Here is an 18,352-nt window from a genome sequence, read left to right as displayed (position 1 = left end):
CTGAAGCAGTTAAGAAATCAATTAGTTCTAGGATTTTATAACCATTTGAAAGGAACAACAAATGCCTTTCTGTGCACCCTGTTTTGTCACATGTCCTCAGCCATAGCAGGGCTGGGGATCTCATCAACACTGGAGAGAAATAAGCCCTCTACAGAAACCTGGCTGTGATACAGCCTGAAAGCCTTTCTGCAATCACTTACAAATCTGTGGTTTGGGTTTGTCTTTTTTCGCCACTGAATTCAGTGGAACTGCTACAGAACTACAGCTACATTGTGGTGTCCTGTAGAGCAGAAGGAACGTGCTGAATTCAGTGGAACTGCACTAGTGTAGGGTTAGAGTAAGACCCAAGATTTCAAACTGGTAAGACCTATTTAACAAAGCTGCTTCACTTGATGCACTTCATTTGCTTCCTCTAATAATAAAGAAAAGAACATCCCACCTCTTCCATTCCTTGAACACCTCCAGGGATGGGGACTTCACCACCTCCCTGGGCAACCTGTTCCAACATCTAATCACGCTTTCTGTGAACAAAATCTTCCTGTTGTCCAGCCTAAACCTCCCCTGGTGCAGCTGAAGATTGTCCTCTTGTCCAGTCACTTGTTCCCTGGGAGCAGAGCCCAACCCCCACCTCACTGCAAGCTCCTTTCAGGTTGTAGAGAGTGAGAAGGTCCCCCCTGAGCCTCCTTTTCTCCAGGCTGAGCATCCCCAGCTCCCTCAGCCTCTCCTGGTGCTCCACACCCTTCCCTGGACATGCTCCAGCCCCTGGGTGTTGTTCCTGCAGTGAGGGGCCCAAAACTGGACACGGCACTCGAGGGGCCTCAGCAGTGCCAGCCCAGGGGAATGGGGGCTGTCCTGCTCCTGCTGCCACACTATTCCTGATCCAGGCCAGGTGCCCTTGACCTTCCTGCCCCCCTGGGCACACCTGGCTCATGTCCAGCCCTGTCACCAGCACCCTCAGGGCCCTTCCCACTGGGCACTTTCCTGCCCCTCTGCCCAGCCTGGACCTGCAGGGGGTTGTTGTGGCCAAAGTGCAGGACCTGGCACTTGGCCTCTTTGACCCCACACCCAAATTTGCTAATGGTGCACTCAGTCCCCTCATCAATAAAGACACTGAACAGGACTGGGCCCAACACTGATCCCTGGGGACACCACTGGTGACCAGATCCCAGCTGGATGCAGCTTCGTTCCCACCACTCTGGGCCATCAGCCAGTTCCTAGCCCAGCACAGGATGCCCCTGGCCAAGCCTTTTCCAGAGTGTCCCATGGGAGACGGTGTCCCAGGCTGTGCTGAAGGCCAGGCAGACACATCCACAGCCTTCCCCTCCTCCACCAGGTGGGTCACCTGGTCACAAAAGGTTGGTCAGGCAGGACCTGCCCCTCCTGTTCCTGTGCTGGCCGGGCCTGATCCCTGGCTGTCCTGAGTGTGAGCACACCCAGAGGGATCTGCTCCACAACCTTGCTGGGCACTGGGGTTGGGCTGACTGCAATAAACACACCTCCCTCACACACACCCCAGTCACTGGGGTCCCTTCACCCCAGTTCACCACAAGGGGTTTACCAACAGCAGCCTCAGTTCTCTGCTTCAGAGGCAGGTAGTAACAAATCATTTATTTTAAATTACAAAACCAGGGTTGTCTTTAGGGAAAAATAAAGAAGAAACTTAAGTTACTTCTAGGAAGCAGCAGTGAAGTGGGAAATAGGGGAAACAGCCATATTTTAGCTGAAGAGATCTGACACAGTAAAGCTGATGGAGAACCCAAAAACACAAAAAGGGATTGGTTTATATTCTGTTCCTGACTTGAACCTGAACATTTCATAGCCATAAGTCCACAACATTCTACAAAGCATAGTGCAAAACCAAAACTAGTTATATTTAAATATTAAAAATACCAAATCAGACTTCATAAACAGTATTTGGTACAACAATCACAGGCTCCTATAAATGGTGTTGTCTGTTGGATGGGTTTAGTATTTGGTCCCGTTTTTCTTCATACGTTTCTATCATTTTCTGCATGTCATGGTCAGCTCCAATAACCTTGAAAAGAAGAACATGAACATTAGAAATAACTGACACCATAAAACATGGGGGGTTTTGAGCAAAACAGAAGAGGACTAGCACTGAATCCAAACCAAGACACTCTTGAGGTCTGTCCAAATCACTTTCCATTAGAAATTTGGCATTCCCTGAAAAGTTACATGGCTGATCCTGCAACCAATCACAGTGAACAGACCCTCAAATTCCACAAAGAGATGGAAAACCACACTTCCATGCTATACACTACACATGTCTGTAAACAGTTTTCTGAGGTTCTCATTCTCCAAGGTTACCAGAAAAGCAGATTTATTTACTTTTACCACTAAATAATGCTCTTATTATTTGAAAAGTACAATCCTCCACATGCCTAACTAGTTATAATTAAAGTAATACTCACAAGCACTGGGCAGGAAACTTCAAACAGTGCACGTTTAATGAGCCATTCTTCATAGAGCTCATGAATAGCTTCTAAATATTCCTAGAAAAGAGGCAGTGGAATAACAAATATGCCCAGGGATGAAACACACACTGCAATTTATCCATTTGGTAAGCAGTTAACAAACACAGGGAAAAGCCAGCATTGGATATTTCCACTAACAAAACATACAAAGCATACAAAGGTTTCACGAAAAATTAATTCCCAGTACAAGGTTTTACTCCATGAAGAACCTCAAAGACACAGTTTACAGGAGCACAGGGCTCTCAGCTCCTTTTAAGATCAAGCGACTCTGATTCTCTCCCACAGGTATCATGTGGTTCAAGATTTTCCAGAGGAGAACCCAACAAAGAGAAGTAAGCACACAAAGGGCAAGGCTGCAAAGAATATGTACTGGAGGCACTTTGTGTGTCAACACATGTTCCTAAAATTCCCAGTTCCCTTTCTCCTGACTCGCTCAACTTCCTCTAAAAGCTTTTCTGCCTGTCATCAACTATTGGGTGTTTTTTTCTTGGAGACCACATTGTTCATTCCAAACTGCTCCCTCAGCCCTCAGCAGAGCTGTGAAACAACACAAGGACTCTCTGAATCCATCACAACAAGGATTTACTCTCAAGGCAAAATTTCACATGGCCCAAAATGGAGCTCTTTGCCACTGACAGTTGCTTCTCCTGGACTGCCCAGCACTGGAGGTACAGCAGACAGGCTGTGTGTGCAGAGGGAACCCCATTTGTGTCTGGTCAGGCTTTCTTTAGTTAATTCATTCACCAAACTGGCACTGAAAGGGATCCTTCCATTACCACAGTTAATTTTAAAGCACATTCCCACACTTCAAATTTTCCAAAAGTTGCTTCTTTTCACACACAAGCAGAGACACTTTTCCTGCATAAACATCCTGGTAACAGCAGACAACAAAGTGCCCACAGAAATCTCCAGCACCTGCATACCCAGGTATTTGTGCTTCAACTGGCTGCTTTTATGCCATTTAATGGTACAAAAGCAATTGACTTTTTACATCTTAGAGAAGATTAACAGTTGATTAATACTCCACCTAAAGTCAGCTATAGTACAGTGATTACTAAAACATAACACTTGGGACAGTCAGTATGCATGACAGATCATTTTTTAAAAATAAATCAAAATTAAATACTCAGGTTCTAGTTTGCAGTGGAAACAGCTGCACCACATTTTGGCAGTACACTCAGGACACCATTTTAGTAATTAGATTGGAATCATTATGTTTTTAAGTCTCCTTGTAACCACATACATGGGAGGAACTCCTTACCAGAGGAATGATCTTTTCTTCTTCTCTGCATCGTGTTTTTAACCTCTCATAACAAACTTTAGGAGATGTCTGCAGATAAACTGTTATAGCAAAAATTAGAATAGTTATGATCAAGGATCAGCTTTAAAAGCAAAGAAGAACTACAGAAGGAAAGAATCCTGACTTGGATACCACCACCGAGCCCCCCTTTGGCACTACCATTAATCCATCCACGAACCACCCACAAATCCAAGCTGTCTGATGCTACATGTTACAACCACTATTACACTGAATAATGTGATTATTTATTACCCAACAAACAAGAACTATTTTTACTCCCAGTAAAGAAACCCACCCAGAAACACACCCCTCCAGATCCCATGGAAATTTTACCTATTAAATCCACTGAAACATCGATGTTGTTCTTGATCCAGTCAAACCATTCACTTAGCACAGCATAATCCACCTCTGGCATTTTTCCACTGAACAAACAGAAGAGCCATCACTCACTGAACAGCATGCAGAGATCAATTCCAAACTCTGTTTTTTCTCACCAAACTAGAATTGCTCCCCATTTACTCCAGCATATATGAAATGAAAACAACACCAGTGTTATTCCCACCCAAATTGAAGGCCACATAAACCATTGTCTATACAAGAGAAAGATCAAATATTTTTCTTTCAAGTGCTTATTAAAACAAACTTTCTATTATTAACAGTTACAAACACTAATTTTTTTCCACTACAGTTAAGAAATAATTACTTGGTGACAAGGAAGAAAATATTACCACAGTGACATTCACACAATAACAGCAAATTAGTGTCAGTGGTTATTTATTGCTCAGGTTCTTTGGATCAAGATCATTTCAAATCTATCTGCAGTGCATGTCACCAGAAGGGCTGGGTTTACTCAGCAGCACTGACAATTCCTTACAGAAGCCACAGTAAAGAGCAGTGAAAAAATAATGACACTGTAAACAAATTTATTCCCACTGTAAGAAATATTTGTGGAAAGAGTAGTGAAATATTCAACATGCTTAATTGGAGCTCTGTACTCAGAGAGCACAGACAACATAGACAACAGCCCCAACTATCTCACCAAGAATAATAAAATATCAGGGAGTTACAGAGAATATGTTAAGAATCACATTAATATTTTATAATAAAAACATTCTGGTTTTATTAGTCTCAGATTTTCACTTATTACCATATTCTTAGTAGTCAAATATTACTAGTTTTACATTATCCTGTCTTCAAAACTGGTGACAGTAACACATACTCCACACTCCTTCCTAAATGCCTCTGCAATAAAAATATAAAAAGAGATGGAGTTGGAAGGCTCCTGTCCTCTGCAGCTGAATGATTCACACCAGTTACAACATATTAAATAGTGAAGAACGAGATTCCACAGATTTCTAAGCCCTTCTCCTGGCAACGTGCTTTGATCACTAGCAAAACTGAGGAGATAATACAGGAAGGTATTTCCCTTTATGTTTGTAAGAAAGCAAACCCCATATTTGTACCCCCTCAATTCTTTATCTGCCATCCAGCTGAACGTCCCACCTCCTAAAATGGGATTTCTCACTTTCTAAAATGGGATATCCCCCCCAGAAATGTGATAACAAGTCATTGCTATTCCTCTGATATACCAATCTGATACAGTCCTGGGTAGCAGGGACCTACATAAGCCAAATACCGATTCTGCTACTTTTCTCCAGGATAGATGGGGAAAACTGGAAGGTCAAAAGGAATTGGAAATAAGAAAAAACACCACTATTCTTACCCTAAAAGATGGTAACATCCAAGTCAATTCTGCACTGACCTGCCCTACAGAAAACCTGCCTTTGCTTCCCCTTTGTCATGGAGTACCCTGGATAACCCTGTGCAGATTCTGGATCAGGCTCAAGATCCATAAAGATACAGAGAATGTACAAGGCACAAAAGGGTGTTCTCATTTCTGAGGTTTGCTGACATTTGACTCCTGCCAAGTCAAGTTTTCACTGCAGAAGTTGAACATGAACAGACCGAGCTCTGTATTATAACTAACTACGAATTCCAAGGGGACAGAGGGAACTGTGGTGCTCACACCCTGCAGCACAGCCTGCACACTCCTGTGCACACATTTAGATTTCTCCTGGTTTTACACCCGACATGAGTGTGCCTTTCATGCCGGACTCAAGACACAACTGCACTCAGACTGCAATCCCAGACCTTGGAACTCGTGCCTCTCTCCACCTGCCACGGGCACTCCCAGCAGCTGCTCACAATTGAAGCCTTCCATCATTGTTGTAAATCTTTCTCTGGTTCTCTCTGGGACAAAGCCTGCAGAGCCAAAACTGAGTGACTGGATCAAAGAACTGATATCCCTGATGTTCCCACAGCTCTTCATCCCTTGCTTACACTGACCACTCTCCTAAAGGAGCAGAGTTTGTGCAGACATGAGAGAACAGCAACAGGGGGGGACCTTCTCAGCCTCACAACTCCCTGACAGGAGGGGGGAGCCAGGGGGGTCGGGCTCTGCTCCCAGGGAACAAGGGACAGGACAAGAGGAAACGGCCTCAGGCTGTGCCAGGGGAGGATCAGGTTGGAGATTAGGAAAAATTCCTTCATGGAAAGGGTTGTCCAGCCCTGGCGCAGCTGCCCAGGGCAGGGGTGGAGTCCCCATCCCTGGGGGATTTAAAATCCATGTGGATGTAGCACCTGGGGACATGAGTTAGTGGTGGCCTTGGCAGTGCTGGGGAACACTTGGACTTGATGATGTTAAAAGTCTCCACCAACCTAAACAATTCCATGGTTCTTCTCCATCTTTAGGACTGGGACCCTAAGCAGTACCTTCTCTTACAGAAAAGAAAGCACAAAATAACCTCTGCTCTGCACTTTGCTTTTGGCCACTACCAGTGACAGGGTATGAGGGAGGCTAGATTTACTTTTTTTTTAATGTGATACAAAATAGCTGTTTTCATACAGCCCCAATTATTCCTTGTTTTATTTAAAATCCTTTTACACACCCTTTTCTTCTGGCTTGTTATTGGTAGCACCAGCTGCCTTCTAGCTTGCAGCAACAAAACAAAGCAAATGCTTTTCATCCAACATTAAAGAGTGCTAAAGCCATGGAACACCTTAGATGCCCTTAAAATGTTATTACAGAATTATGGAGTTGACACAACCAGACTTTGCCTCATAGCAACTGAGTTCTGAGTCTTTGGGACAAAAGCACTTTGTCTACAGTGAAAAAGAAAAGTCAGTAATTAAAAACAAGAAGGATATTCCAGGACACTTCCACTGGGATAAAGAGTGTCTTTCTGTTTGCCTCACGTCCTACTGTGTCTCTCCCCACTCCCAAAGCCATTCCTGCAGCACGGATGACACCTTGTGGCAAGAAACTGGTTCGTGCCTTGAGGCCACTGAAAAACCCACTAAAACAACAGCCTGTTCAATTAAAGGTCAGCATTCCAAACAAAGCAAACCCAAGACACTCAGTGGTGGTTACTGCACTGCTTGGTTAGTTTGGGATGGGTGAGCTGGACATGGGGCAGGTAATAAGTGATTGTTCTTTCTTCACTCACAGCCTACCAAGGTTTGCAGCCTGGTTTGATCCTGTAAATCCTGAGCCAGAGCAAGTGACTCGAGTTCCTGCTTCTCCCTCAAACTCCTGCTTGCAAGAAACACCAGTCCTGGGTGCCAGGTTGGGTAACACTACCTAGTTCCCTCCTTCCTACAGTGTTATTCTTTATATCCTCATGGGTTTTAACCTGTTCAGCGTGTGTTTGCTTTGATTTAGCAGGATTTTTGTATTCAGCTGGAGAGCAGATAACTTCAGCAGATGTTGTCCAACTAAACTCTGTGCTAAACACACAGGAGCACTGCTGAGAAAGGCTCTCCATGTCCTACAGGTTTAATTTTACCCGTGGGCAGCACATCCTGACCCAACACACTGCCACTCCAGCACAGAACTGACAGATTTCACAGGCCACTTGGATGCATATTACCAAAGAAATTAGCAGCTGATTTTATATATATATACATATATATACACACACATATACATATGAAAATTAATTAATCCAAGGAAGTGAAGTATAAATCCATGTACCATACCTTCTGTACAAATTTTCCACAAAGATGTGTTTTGCACTGTGAATTGATCTCTCCATCATTCGGACTGGAGAAGTCTACAAAACAAAACTTGACAGTGTACATTTTTCAGCATGTTTGTTATCTTTGCAGACTCACACTGCACATTATATGAAACATATATGATTTTCAGATCTTTCTTTCAGATTTTGTGACAAACAAACTTACTGGGAGGGTGGGAACCACAAAAAAATCAAGGATTCCTGATCTTATTTATGGTCACTGCATTATTAAACAGCTACATAACTAATTTGTTATTCATACACAATTTTCAGCATTTGGTTCATTTGAATGATTTTTTTCTGCAACAGAACAGGATTTCTATTGTCTTGGAAAAACAACTCTTCAAAAACCTAATGTCAGTATCACTCACAAGTGGTACTGCAGAAAAGTTTGCCCCGACACAAACCCAGAAAATAAAACTTAACAACAATCATTAAGATATGAGCATGGCATCTAAGATTAGATCTTGTAATCAGGGAATGGAAGACAGCATGGAATGGAAGAAGCCAAGAGAATAAACAAATCTTGGTAAAAATGTAGAGCATAAAAAATCAGTATAGAGAAAGAAAATATTACAAGAAAAAGAGGATGTAAACCATCTGAAAACAAAGGAGGAGAAAACGTTAGAAGCACTTGGAATAAACACAAGAAGCAAGGGCTAAATGAATTCTAACACGAGACTATTTAATGTTTGCCAAAGATCTGAAATAGCAAAATTACAGACAAGGCACTGAGGTGAGATGAGGAAGATTCTAGCTCCTCAGGCTGGTGCCAAACCAGCAGCACCAGTTTGGAGAAGTCAAAGCTCTGAGCAGGCAGGAGGCAGATGTTTTGCCCCCAGAGCACACGTCTTTGTACCACAAAAATTCCTCCTCAGTGCAGGAACAAAGAATGAACACAGATAGATCCTAACTTTTGAATACAAGGTTAAAAGCATTTCGCACTCGTAACCATATCTAATTCTTTTTTAAATTAGAAAAGAAATGTCTCTTTACCATTGGTCTGGTGTGCTGCTCCAACATGGTCAGCTGGACATAAGTCTGTAACGTTATCCCCCATCTGGAAGCATCTTGGTACATTAAACCCTGGGGTCAGGGATGGAAGGAAGACACAGACATTTGTCAGCTCAGAGCCAAACAGTGAAGGTGGTATTTTGTGAGCTCTTGCAGTACAACAGCATTGCTACAAGAAGGGCACTTACACAGCAAACACCAGGTTTGACAAGAATTAAGGGATCATTTGCTCTGCACAATGCAGGTGTAAGAATTATGGCTCTGGTCCTAAGTGGAATGCTCACTGAAGTCAGCAGGAATTAAGTACTCTGCACATGGGACAGTCAGAACCAAGGCACAGCTCATGTGAGACAGTTCAAATATGTTTAGTAATTAAAAAAACATATCTACTACTTTATTTTTGTGCACTGACAGACTCTCAGTACACCCAGTCCAGCCAGAAATCATATATGGTCCAGTAGGTATGGTCTGGGCCTCAGAAAAGGTGTCCTTGAACACACACAACTGTTCTTCCTACAGGATCCTCAAAGCAGGTCTCAGGTAGCTCCTCCACTCTGATTGCTGCAATTCCACACACACACACACACTCACTGGCAACACTCTATCCTGCAAAGCACAGAAAAGATCTTACTCAAAATAAGACATCATTCAATGTCTATTGGGTGAGGTGACAAGTTTTAAGGCAGCAGCACAGCTTGAGCCCACAGATCTGACCTCCTCCTTCTCTCCCTGCCCTTCTCTCTCTCCCATCACACTTTCTCAGTGTTCCAAAACACACAGACTGCTGTGCTGATGCCAAGCACGCCCCACCCCTCTACTAACAATAAGAAAGTAAGGTATCAGTAACTCCTAGGAGGGAGAATTTACTTTTCCAGAGGACCTATGGTAGCACTGATGGTATCACACACATTTGGCTTTGTGTGCTTTGAGGTGTGTCCACATCCCTGTGATGGCATCGAATTCCACCAGCCTGAGCACAGCTCTGTCCTCAGCCAGCAGTGAGGTTTCTGCAGGGCAGGGGATCCCCAAGCAGAACTGACATCAGGAACCAGTTCCAGCAGCCCAGTAAAGCCAGTGTGCAGTGCAGGCAGAGCCCTGGCTGCTGCCTCCAAGCACACCTCGGATCCAGGGACGTCCTCGTAGGGAACAGTTCCAAGGAGCCATGGCTACCCAAAAAACACAAACCCTCAACACCTCAACTGGGTTGAGTTTTCCTAATCTTCAGCAGTCACAGAATCATAGAATGTTAAGGAATTGGAACAGATCTTAAAGCTCATCTAGTCCCATCCCCCCTGCTGTGGGCAGGGACACCTTCCACCAGCCCAGGTTGCTCCAAGCCCCAGCCGACCTGGCCTTGGACACTTGCAGGGATGGGGCAGCCACAGCTTCTCTGGGCAACCTGGGCCAGGGCCTCCCCACCCTCACAGGGAACAATTTCTTCACAATATCCCATTTTACCCTACTCTCTGTCAGTGGGAAGCCATTCCCTGTGTCCTGTCACTGCAGTTCCTGATGAACAGTCACTCTCCACTTTCCCTGCAGGTCCCTTCAGGCCCTGGAAGGTGCCGTGAGGTCTCCACACAACCTTCTCCTCTCCAGGCTGAACAGCCCCAGCTCTCCCCTCCCATCTCCACAGGGGAGATGCTCCAGTCCCTTTATCAACTTTGTAGCCTCCTCTGGACTTGCTCCAACAGTTCCATGTCCTTCTTATCTTGGGACACCACAACCGTGCAGTGTTGCTGTCAAACAACATTAACTGACCAGATCCACCCCTCACTTTGAGTGATTCTTTGAAACAGGCATAAGTAGATTTAGAAACAACTGTCACACTCAGGGCTTACCTTTATGGGAATTTCTTTAGCTCATACCATGTAAGAAACCCCTTACCAAAACCACATTTTATAGGCAATGTTTCTATTATGTCCTAATCATAGTAAAAAACCTTTTCCTTCATGAAGCTTTATTTTTTGCTGTGTGAGATTCTGACCACAGCTTTCCCAACAGTTTTGCTGGTTGGTAAGAAGTTGTCACACGTGTGCTTCTAAAAGAACAGTCACTGTAATTGCAGAAATCATTTCTGTCACTTACCAGGATATTATGACCACGAACGTTCCTCCACTTCATCAAAGGTTCTTTCAAAACCTTGTTAAAAAGAACTCCATGTTAACTCCATGTTAAACACATTTTAGATGCAAAACACTTTATGTGACTCTACAAGTCTGCAACTATTTTTAAGGATTACTCATTCAGTAAGTCAGAGTATTCACGACTCGTATTGGAAAGCTCACCCCTCTTAAAAAAACAGCACTGAATCCTGAACACAAAAAGTAATAGCAAAAACTCTAAAAATAGAAAAATATCAACATATAACACCATCTTAGAATTTTTAAACTACCAAAGTGAAACACCTAATGAGCCTGGATAGAATTTCTTTTTTTTTGAGTCAAAATCAGTCCCACAGAAGGGAAAGTACTGCTTAGCAGAGTCCTGATTCCATTTAATGACCTGCCAATTGCCTCACAAATTCATGTCAGAGAAAGCAACACTTGGCAGAAAGAGGATCAGACTGCTATCATATTAGTTTTAATTCTATTTTTTTGTTTTAACAAACAAAATGTATTCAAAACCTTTACAAAATTAATCACAAAAGCTTCTACCCTGAATAGGTAAAATGACAAGACTTACCTGGTTCAAACAGGGTCTAAAACTCCAACCACAAAGCCAGGCCTAAGAGAGTTAACTAGCTACTTAAAAAATGTTGCACTATATGCAAAATAAAGTCTGCTATCTTTTGGGTTAACAGTTAATTACTCCATAAGGATCATTTCTGTTAAATTATCAAATAACATCTGGCAACCCAGCATTTCCATGGGGACTCCTAAAACTTACTATCAAATGTATTGCCAGTTCTGCTGGGAAAAGCAGTAATATCTGTTGTACACAAAAACAATTGTTCACTTTGTACACAACAACAACTGTTCACTTTGTACACAGCAACAATTGTTCACTGAGGTTTGATCTTGATTTTGTTTAGAAATACAATAAGCCTGCCCTTCCCTCAATCTTGTTCTAAGCAACATGAAATCAAATCTCAAATCAGTCTATGAAATCTTCAGGAACAGTTTTAACAGATTTTCCATTTTTCAAAAAAGCCATATATTCACTAGAATCTCAAGTGTGTGACATCAGTATTTTTACATCATTACATCTTCACTTTGCTTATTACAAGACACACCTAAGATTTCAGTGACAAGAAATGGCAAACAGGCATGTCCAAACATGCCCAGCCCCTGTGGGTTGCTGTTACTTTGCAGAGGTACAGACTGCAATCCACAGGTCTTACTGATCTTTTGGCACCTCGTACTTTATTACTTTCTTTTCTGCAATCTGAGTATAAAAATTTGGGAGATGGGGAGGTACCTCAGCAAGCCCCTGGCTCACAACCTGCTGCTCCATTCTGTGTGCCTGAGGAGAACATTTCCAAAGTGTCAGTTCTGTCAGGACAAGCAACTGCTGAATGTTGGAAATAAAGATAAAGAACTGTAGATCCAGTACCTCAATGCTGGTAGTTTGTGCAAAATAATCCAGGCACGTTGTTTTCCCACTTGCAATGTTCCCCTCGATGCATATCTGATGAAAAACAGAGTCATTGTGAGAACAGTGTGTGTGAAAATGTACCCTTCCCATGGCACCAGGCTGGTTCCTTACACTGTGATGAGATTATTTCCCAGGAAGGATTGCTTAAACCTTAAGAGGCACTACATTTTTATTTTCAGAAACTTGAACGACTAAAATAAACTAAGAGAATTTTTTTTCAGCTGTCTTAAAATAATTTATAGCTTCAAGTGATTAAGTTCCAAACAAAAAAAAAAAAACCATCACCTGCCAGGGAGGGATGCATAGGGCAATGGCAAGGCTGCACATGCAACACTGACCCCAAACTGTCACCTGTCCCAACACAATCCCTCACCGTTTTATCCCTCACAATTTTTGCACAAATCCCTCACAATTTTATTGGAATTTACAGAACCAGACAAGCGTAGCCTTGCACTGACTATGACCCAGTGCCAGACCCAGCACCACACAGTGACACAGGCACAGCCAACAGCTGCATATGCTCAAATTATAATAAAATTATAATGAAAGAGGCTGCACGTTTTACTTCATTTTCTGAACAAAATGCAAATACTTACAACTCTCTTTCTATCATCTTTCTTTATCAGAAGTTTATCTAGAATGGAAATAAACAACAGTTACAATCAAGGAGGTCTTCATAACTTAGTTATACTGAGCCTCTTAAGTGAGCCCCTCCATGAAGTTTTTAGGTTCTCTGTTGCTTAATATGCCTATTTGCTAAATTACCAACCTCAAAGGTTTTAGGTCATTATTGGGCCATGCACTAGACACGTTTTGGCACAGAATGACACAGTTCTAGCTGAAGTTCACCATTGCTAACACTACTGAGAGTGGAACGGTGAGTGCCCACATTCCCACCAGGTTTTTGTTGCTCCTGCTGCTCCTCGGCTGGCACTGGGGAAAAGTGAATTTCGGGAAGGTCAGTCAGGGAGCAGTCCCTGCTGGGTCACAGGCCCAGTTACAAGGCAGGGGAAGGGTGAAGGCTCCAAGACAAGCAGTTCAGGCGCCTTACACCTCAGAACTGCGCTGTAAAACCCGTGCAAGCCGTGCTGGGCTTACGGGACCCCTCACCCCACAGAGCACGGGAAGGCGGTGAGGGGGGGCAGAGGGGCCGGGCGGCTGCTCCCCACGGGCACCAGGGGCCCGAGTGCCAGGGTCTGACCCTGACCCTGCTACCCCAGAGTCTGACCCTGACCCGGCTGCCCCAAAGTCTGACCCTGATCCTGCTGCCCCAGAGGGTCTGACACTGATCCTGCTGCCCCAAAGTCTGACCCTGATCCTGCTGTCCCAGAGGGTCTGACCCTGACCCTGCTGCCCCAGAGGGTCTGACCCTGACCCTGCTGCTCCAGAGGGTCTGACACTGATCCTGCTGCCCCAAAGTCTGACCCTGATCCTGCTGTCCCAGAGGGTCTGACACTGATCCTGCTGCCCCAAAGGGTCTGACACTGATCCTGCTGCCCCAGAGGGTCTGACACTGATCCTGCTCCCCCAAAGCCGCTCCAGAGGTTCTAATCCGGCTCCTGTTCCCTCAGAAGGCCAAACCTCGCTCCTGCTCCCTCAGAGCCGCTCCAGCGCATCCCGGGCAGCCGCCCGTCCCTTTCCCGAGGGGTACCGGCCCTGCCCGGACAGCCCCGCACCCCCGCCCCGCACTCACGGCCGGCAGTGCCGCGGGGCCCGGGCGGGGCGCGGGGCCCGATCCCGCCCGCCGAGGGCCCGGGGGCAGCGCCGCCCGCACTCCGGTAGCCCCGCGCCCAGGCCGCGCCCCGCCGCCACATGGCCCATCCCCGCCGGCCGGCCCGGCCTTCCGCCGCCCGGAGAGCACTTCCTCCGCCCGCGCTCTGAGGCGGGGCCGGGGACGGCCTGGCACCTCCCCCGGCACCTCCCGGCACCTCCCCCGGCACCTCCCCGGGCACCGCCCCGGTCCCCAGCGGCGTCCCGCGGGTGCGGTGCCGGTGCCGGTGTCGCCCCGCGCAGCCCGGGCCGTGCCGCCGCCATGGCGCGTCTGGAGCTGGACCGAGCCTTCGCCCGCTCCCCGCGGGGCGCGCTGAAGATCGCCCGTGTGGTACGGCCGGGAGGGGCCGGGGTCCCGGGGGGTGCCCTCGGAACGGGGAGGGGCCGGGGTCCCGGGGGGTGCCCTCGGAACGGGGAGGGGCCGGGATCCCGGGGGGTGCCCTCGGAACGGCCGGGAGGGGCCGGGGTCGCCGAGGGGCCGCGGGGTCCCGGCCCGGCGCAGCGCTGACCGCCGTCCCCTCCCGTCCCGCAGCTCCTGGCGCTGGCCACCTTCCTCTGCTTCGTGGCCTCGAATGCCCACGAGGCCTACGCAGCGCTGGCCGGGCTGGAGATGGGCATCACCCTCCTGTTCCTCCTGCTCTACCTGCTCAAGCTCGACGCAAAGATGCGGTGGCTGTTCTGGCCGCTGGCTGTGAGTACCGAGGGGCCCCGGCTGAGGGGACCTGTGTGCCCCAGCTGTGAGATGTGCCCTGGCCGTGAGTGCCGGTGAGCAGGCTGTGAGTACCCATGTGCTGTGAGTACCCATGTGCTGTGAGTACTGCCGTGCCCTGGCTGTGGGTGCTGCTGTGCCCTGGCTGTGGGTGCTGATGTGCAGGATGTGAGCACTGATGTGCTGTGGGTGCTGGTGCCCTGGCTGTGAGCACTGGCTGGCCTGGATCTGAAGGGGTCACCTGTCAGAAGGGTCACTGTCAGTCAGCTCAGTGACTGTTTCTACCCAGTTAAAGCAAGGCCAGTGTTCCATGGATGCTGAAGCAGGTTTTCCTCCCCGAGTGTTCTGCTCCCTCAGTTCCTGGATAGCTGGATAGATCTGGTGACAGCCCCTCCCTAACGGGCATTGGTCACTTCCCTGTGTAACCCTGTGCTCTGCATCCTGCACATCACAAATTAGACATACGCTTTCACTCAAATATTAACGAGTTCTCTTACCTCTCTTTTGCACATCTATTTCCTGCAGTCTGACAAGTGTAGCCAAGTTGCATAAATTTGACTGCAAAGAAAAAAAAAAAGAAAAAGGGAAAATGAGGAAGTTTTATCTCAAACGCTCCTTTTACCACCAAACCACTGGGTGTCAGTGTCGATCTCGCTCGGATATTGCTGTAACTTGTTTCCATAGCAAACCAGCCGTTTTTAAAGACCCTTACGGTGTTGGGAGCTATACACGTTCTTCTCCAGGTGTGTTCAGAATAAATATTTTGCTTCCACTGGCTGTTTCAGGATATTTTCAACTCGGTGATTGCAGCGTTGTTCCTCCTCGTTGTGTGCTTGTTTGCAGTAATAGTCAAGAGCAACAAGGGGACATTGGCTGGAGGAGTAAGTAGGAACATTGTTAATGAATTTCAGTTCTTAAAGTGCACGTGATTTGAACCTCTTGGTACAGTTACATCATGGCAGGACCATGAAAACAACTGTCGTGGAAGAACACATTCAGCAATCACAAACAAAAGTGAATACACATTCAGTGTATCTTACTAAGAATAATCCTAAAATCACTAGTAATTTAAAAATATTACAAGACTTAGGAGTTACTACAGAGAAGTTCCAACACTGAAAACTCCTAGAGTTTAACTAATTTGGGTAACTTGGATTTACTTCCACAGGTTGAAGTCCTAGGTGGGAGAATCCATAGCTCTTTTAGGACTATCCAGTTTGGTTACACTGTTTAGGAGGAAATGCCTAACTAGTTGAAAGAGTTGAAACTTTTTAGCAGACATGCTGGTACCTCCCTCCTGACATGTACATTATGCTTGCTGACACAGACTGAGGAATTACGCCAGTTGAAAAGGGGTTTTGTTCATACTGTGATTGTAAGACTTTTGTGTTCTTAAGATCAAACCAGTTTAATAGTTTAAGCAACTGGTATTTTTAATTCAAATGGAAACTAATGTAATTAACAAACAAGAAGGAGGGAAAGTCTTTTTTAAAGTCTCCAGAAGTACAAGAGGAGCTGAAATGTGAAAAGCAACCAAAAGAAACCTAAAACCTGCCACAGGGGTTTTTCAAAGTCTGATTAGGAGATGGTAAGATGGGAAGCTGATGTCTTCACTGGCAACAACATCCTAAGCAAAAAGGAGACTTCCTGGTCAAGTGACTGGCTGTGCTAGAATAGAATTTATATTCTTGGTTGGGAAGTTAATAGAAATTAAAGGTGGGAGCAGCAGACTAAGCAGGTAGCTGGGAAAACAAGTTTGGGCAGAACATATGACATCTTCAATTCTGGGAGGAACAGAATTGCCCACAGTCTGTACTCCTGGGGCACAAACTGCCTTGAGCTGGGCTCTCCTTAGCATTATTCCCTCTGATCAGATAATTTAGTGCTTGCATAAAAAACCCTGGTGTGCATGTGGGATGAGGCTGAAGGGTGGGAGCTGAGCAAATTAACTCAGCAAGGCCATTCTGCAAACACATTTTTCCAGTTGCCTGCCTGAGGTTGTCTATTTTTTTAAATACTTCTGTACATTTTCTCCAATTTGGGATATGTTTCCCATTCAAAGCTTCAGAGGAGAGCAGTACTTTTTTTTCCTGCTAGGCTTGTTTCATAAATTTTGACTTTTCTCCCTGACTTCTCTCTGGGCCAGTTCCAGTAATTAAGCCATCCTTACAGGGACAGGAGGCCTTTCATTTAGGATAAAAGCATTGTCTGGCATAATGCAGCATTAGCTTAGCTTTCAAGGAGAGCACCACACCAACTCCAAGGCTTCACACAAACATCAAACACAGCAGGGTGTAGACGGCTCTGTGAGAGGCTGATGGGATGTAAATATGGGTGTTATTTAATTTATCAACTCTCTCAAATCACACACGTGTTTCAAAGGCAGAACCAAGTTAGGAAGATGTGTTTACTGCTGCTTTGAGGAACAGTAGCTGAGTCTGTACAGCAAAAGATAGAGACTGTTGGGGGAACTAACATTACGGTTATTTTTGTAGGTGTTGGGTCTTATATTGCTTGTTCTCTGCGTTGTCGACACGGTTCTTCTTTGCAAGAAGATTAGCCTTGCTAGACCAAGAGGAAGGAATGCTCCTACCAGATAAGATTGCCATGTTAGTAAAAGGATTTCTCCATTGATGATTGTTTCACCACTCTCTTTTAAAGAATTTGTGTTTTCACATGTTCACCTTAGAATTTCCTGTGCATTGATGTATGTTTTTGCAAGTATTGTTTATACGGTTTTCAGACATTTCCAAATGTAGTTTCAGTGGTGCAGTTAAAGCTTCACAGAAAATGGTCTTGTTTTTCTGAACTTAATTACATTTTTACCCGTATGAAAATGAACTTCATGGTTGTCTTCTTTCTGTAATAAAAAGAAAATATAAACGGGCTTAAGTGCATTATTTAATATTATTTATTTAATATTATTTATTTACTAAGTGTACTTAAAGGTGTCATGTACCTTTAGAATGGAACATCCTTAGAATGGAATTTTTTCCACCCTTGTGTTGCTTCATTCCCTAGCTCATTCTCGTGGCCGCTGGCTGGCTGCTGCCATGGGAATTCTTGTTAGAGCGTTGGCCGAGGCATTTCGATCCTTCGAATTCGAGGCTTTACAGTGGGGTTGGACTCGATGGCTTCCAGCAGCCCCTTCCAAGCCGAACCGCTCCGTGATTCTGTGATTTATCTGTTCAGAATAGCACGGCAAAGAACCTCACAGCCTCCCTGGCAGGACAGCGCTGCAGCGGAGAGAGCAGACTGAATCAAATCGGTACGATCAGTGTCTCGGGACCGGCCGGGCGGTGCCTGCGGGGCCGGGGGCGGGCGCCGGGGCCGCCCCCCACATCTGGGGATGCTGAAACTTTTTTCACGTTTCCGCAGTGTCACGATTTCC

At 45.6% G+C, this 18,352-nt stretch overlaps 2 protein-coding genes across 2 annotated transcripts; one reads left to right on the top strand and one right to left on the bottom strand.

Moving 5' to 3' along the window:
• Positions 1-1,581: 1,581 nt before the first annotated feature.
• TK2 (thymidine kinase 2, mitochondrial) lies at positions 1,582-14,296 on the bottom strand. Its single transcript, XM_017832284.1, has 10 exons — positions 14,176-14,296; positions 13,079-13,116; positions 12,441-12,515; positions 10,974-11,027; positions 8,868-8,957; positions 7,834-7,907; positions 4,129-4,217; positions 3,757-3,836; positions 2,433-2,513; positions 1,582-2,035 (listed from the first exon to the last, which is right to left on the bottom strand). The coding sequence occupies exons 1-10, from the start codon at positions 14,294-14,296 to the stop codon at positions 1,937-1,939; spliced, it is 801 nt and encodes a 266-aa protein (XP_017687773.1). The 3' UTR covers positions 1,582-1,936.
• Positions 14,297-14,474: 178 nt separating this feature from the next.
• On the top strand, positions 14,475-17,848 carry LOC108505875 (chemokine-like factor). Its single transcript, XM_017832286.1, has 4 exons — positions 14,475-14,583; positions 14,785-14,943; positions 15,747-15,842; positions 17,457-17,848. The coding sequence occupies exons 1-4, from the start codon at positions 14,515-14,517 to the stop codon at positions 17,559-17,561; spliced, it is 429 nt and encodes a 142-aa protein (XP_017687775.1). The 5' UTR covers positions 14,475-14,514; the 3' UTR covers positions 17,562-17,848.
• The last annotated feature ends 504 nt before the right edge of the window (positions 17,849-18,352 follow it).

Source organism: Lepidothrix coronata, unplaced genomic scaffold (genome assembly GCF_001604755.1).
Source record: "Lepidothrix coronata isolate B3197 unplaced genomic scaffold, Lepidothrix_coronata-1.0 Scaffold200, whole genome shotgun sequence".
Taxonomy (NCBI): Eukaryota; Metazoa; Chordata; class Aves; order Passeriformes; family Pipridae; genus Lepidothrix; species Lepidothrix coronata.
The sequence above is the reverse complement of the archived record's forward strand: the minus strand, read 5'-3'. Positions and strand labels throughout refer to the sequence as shown.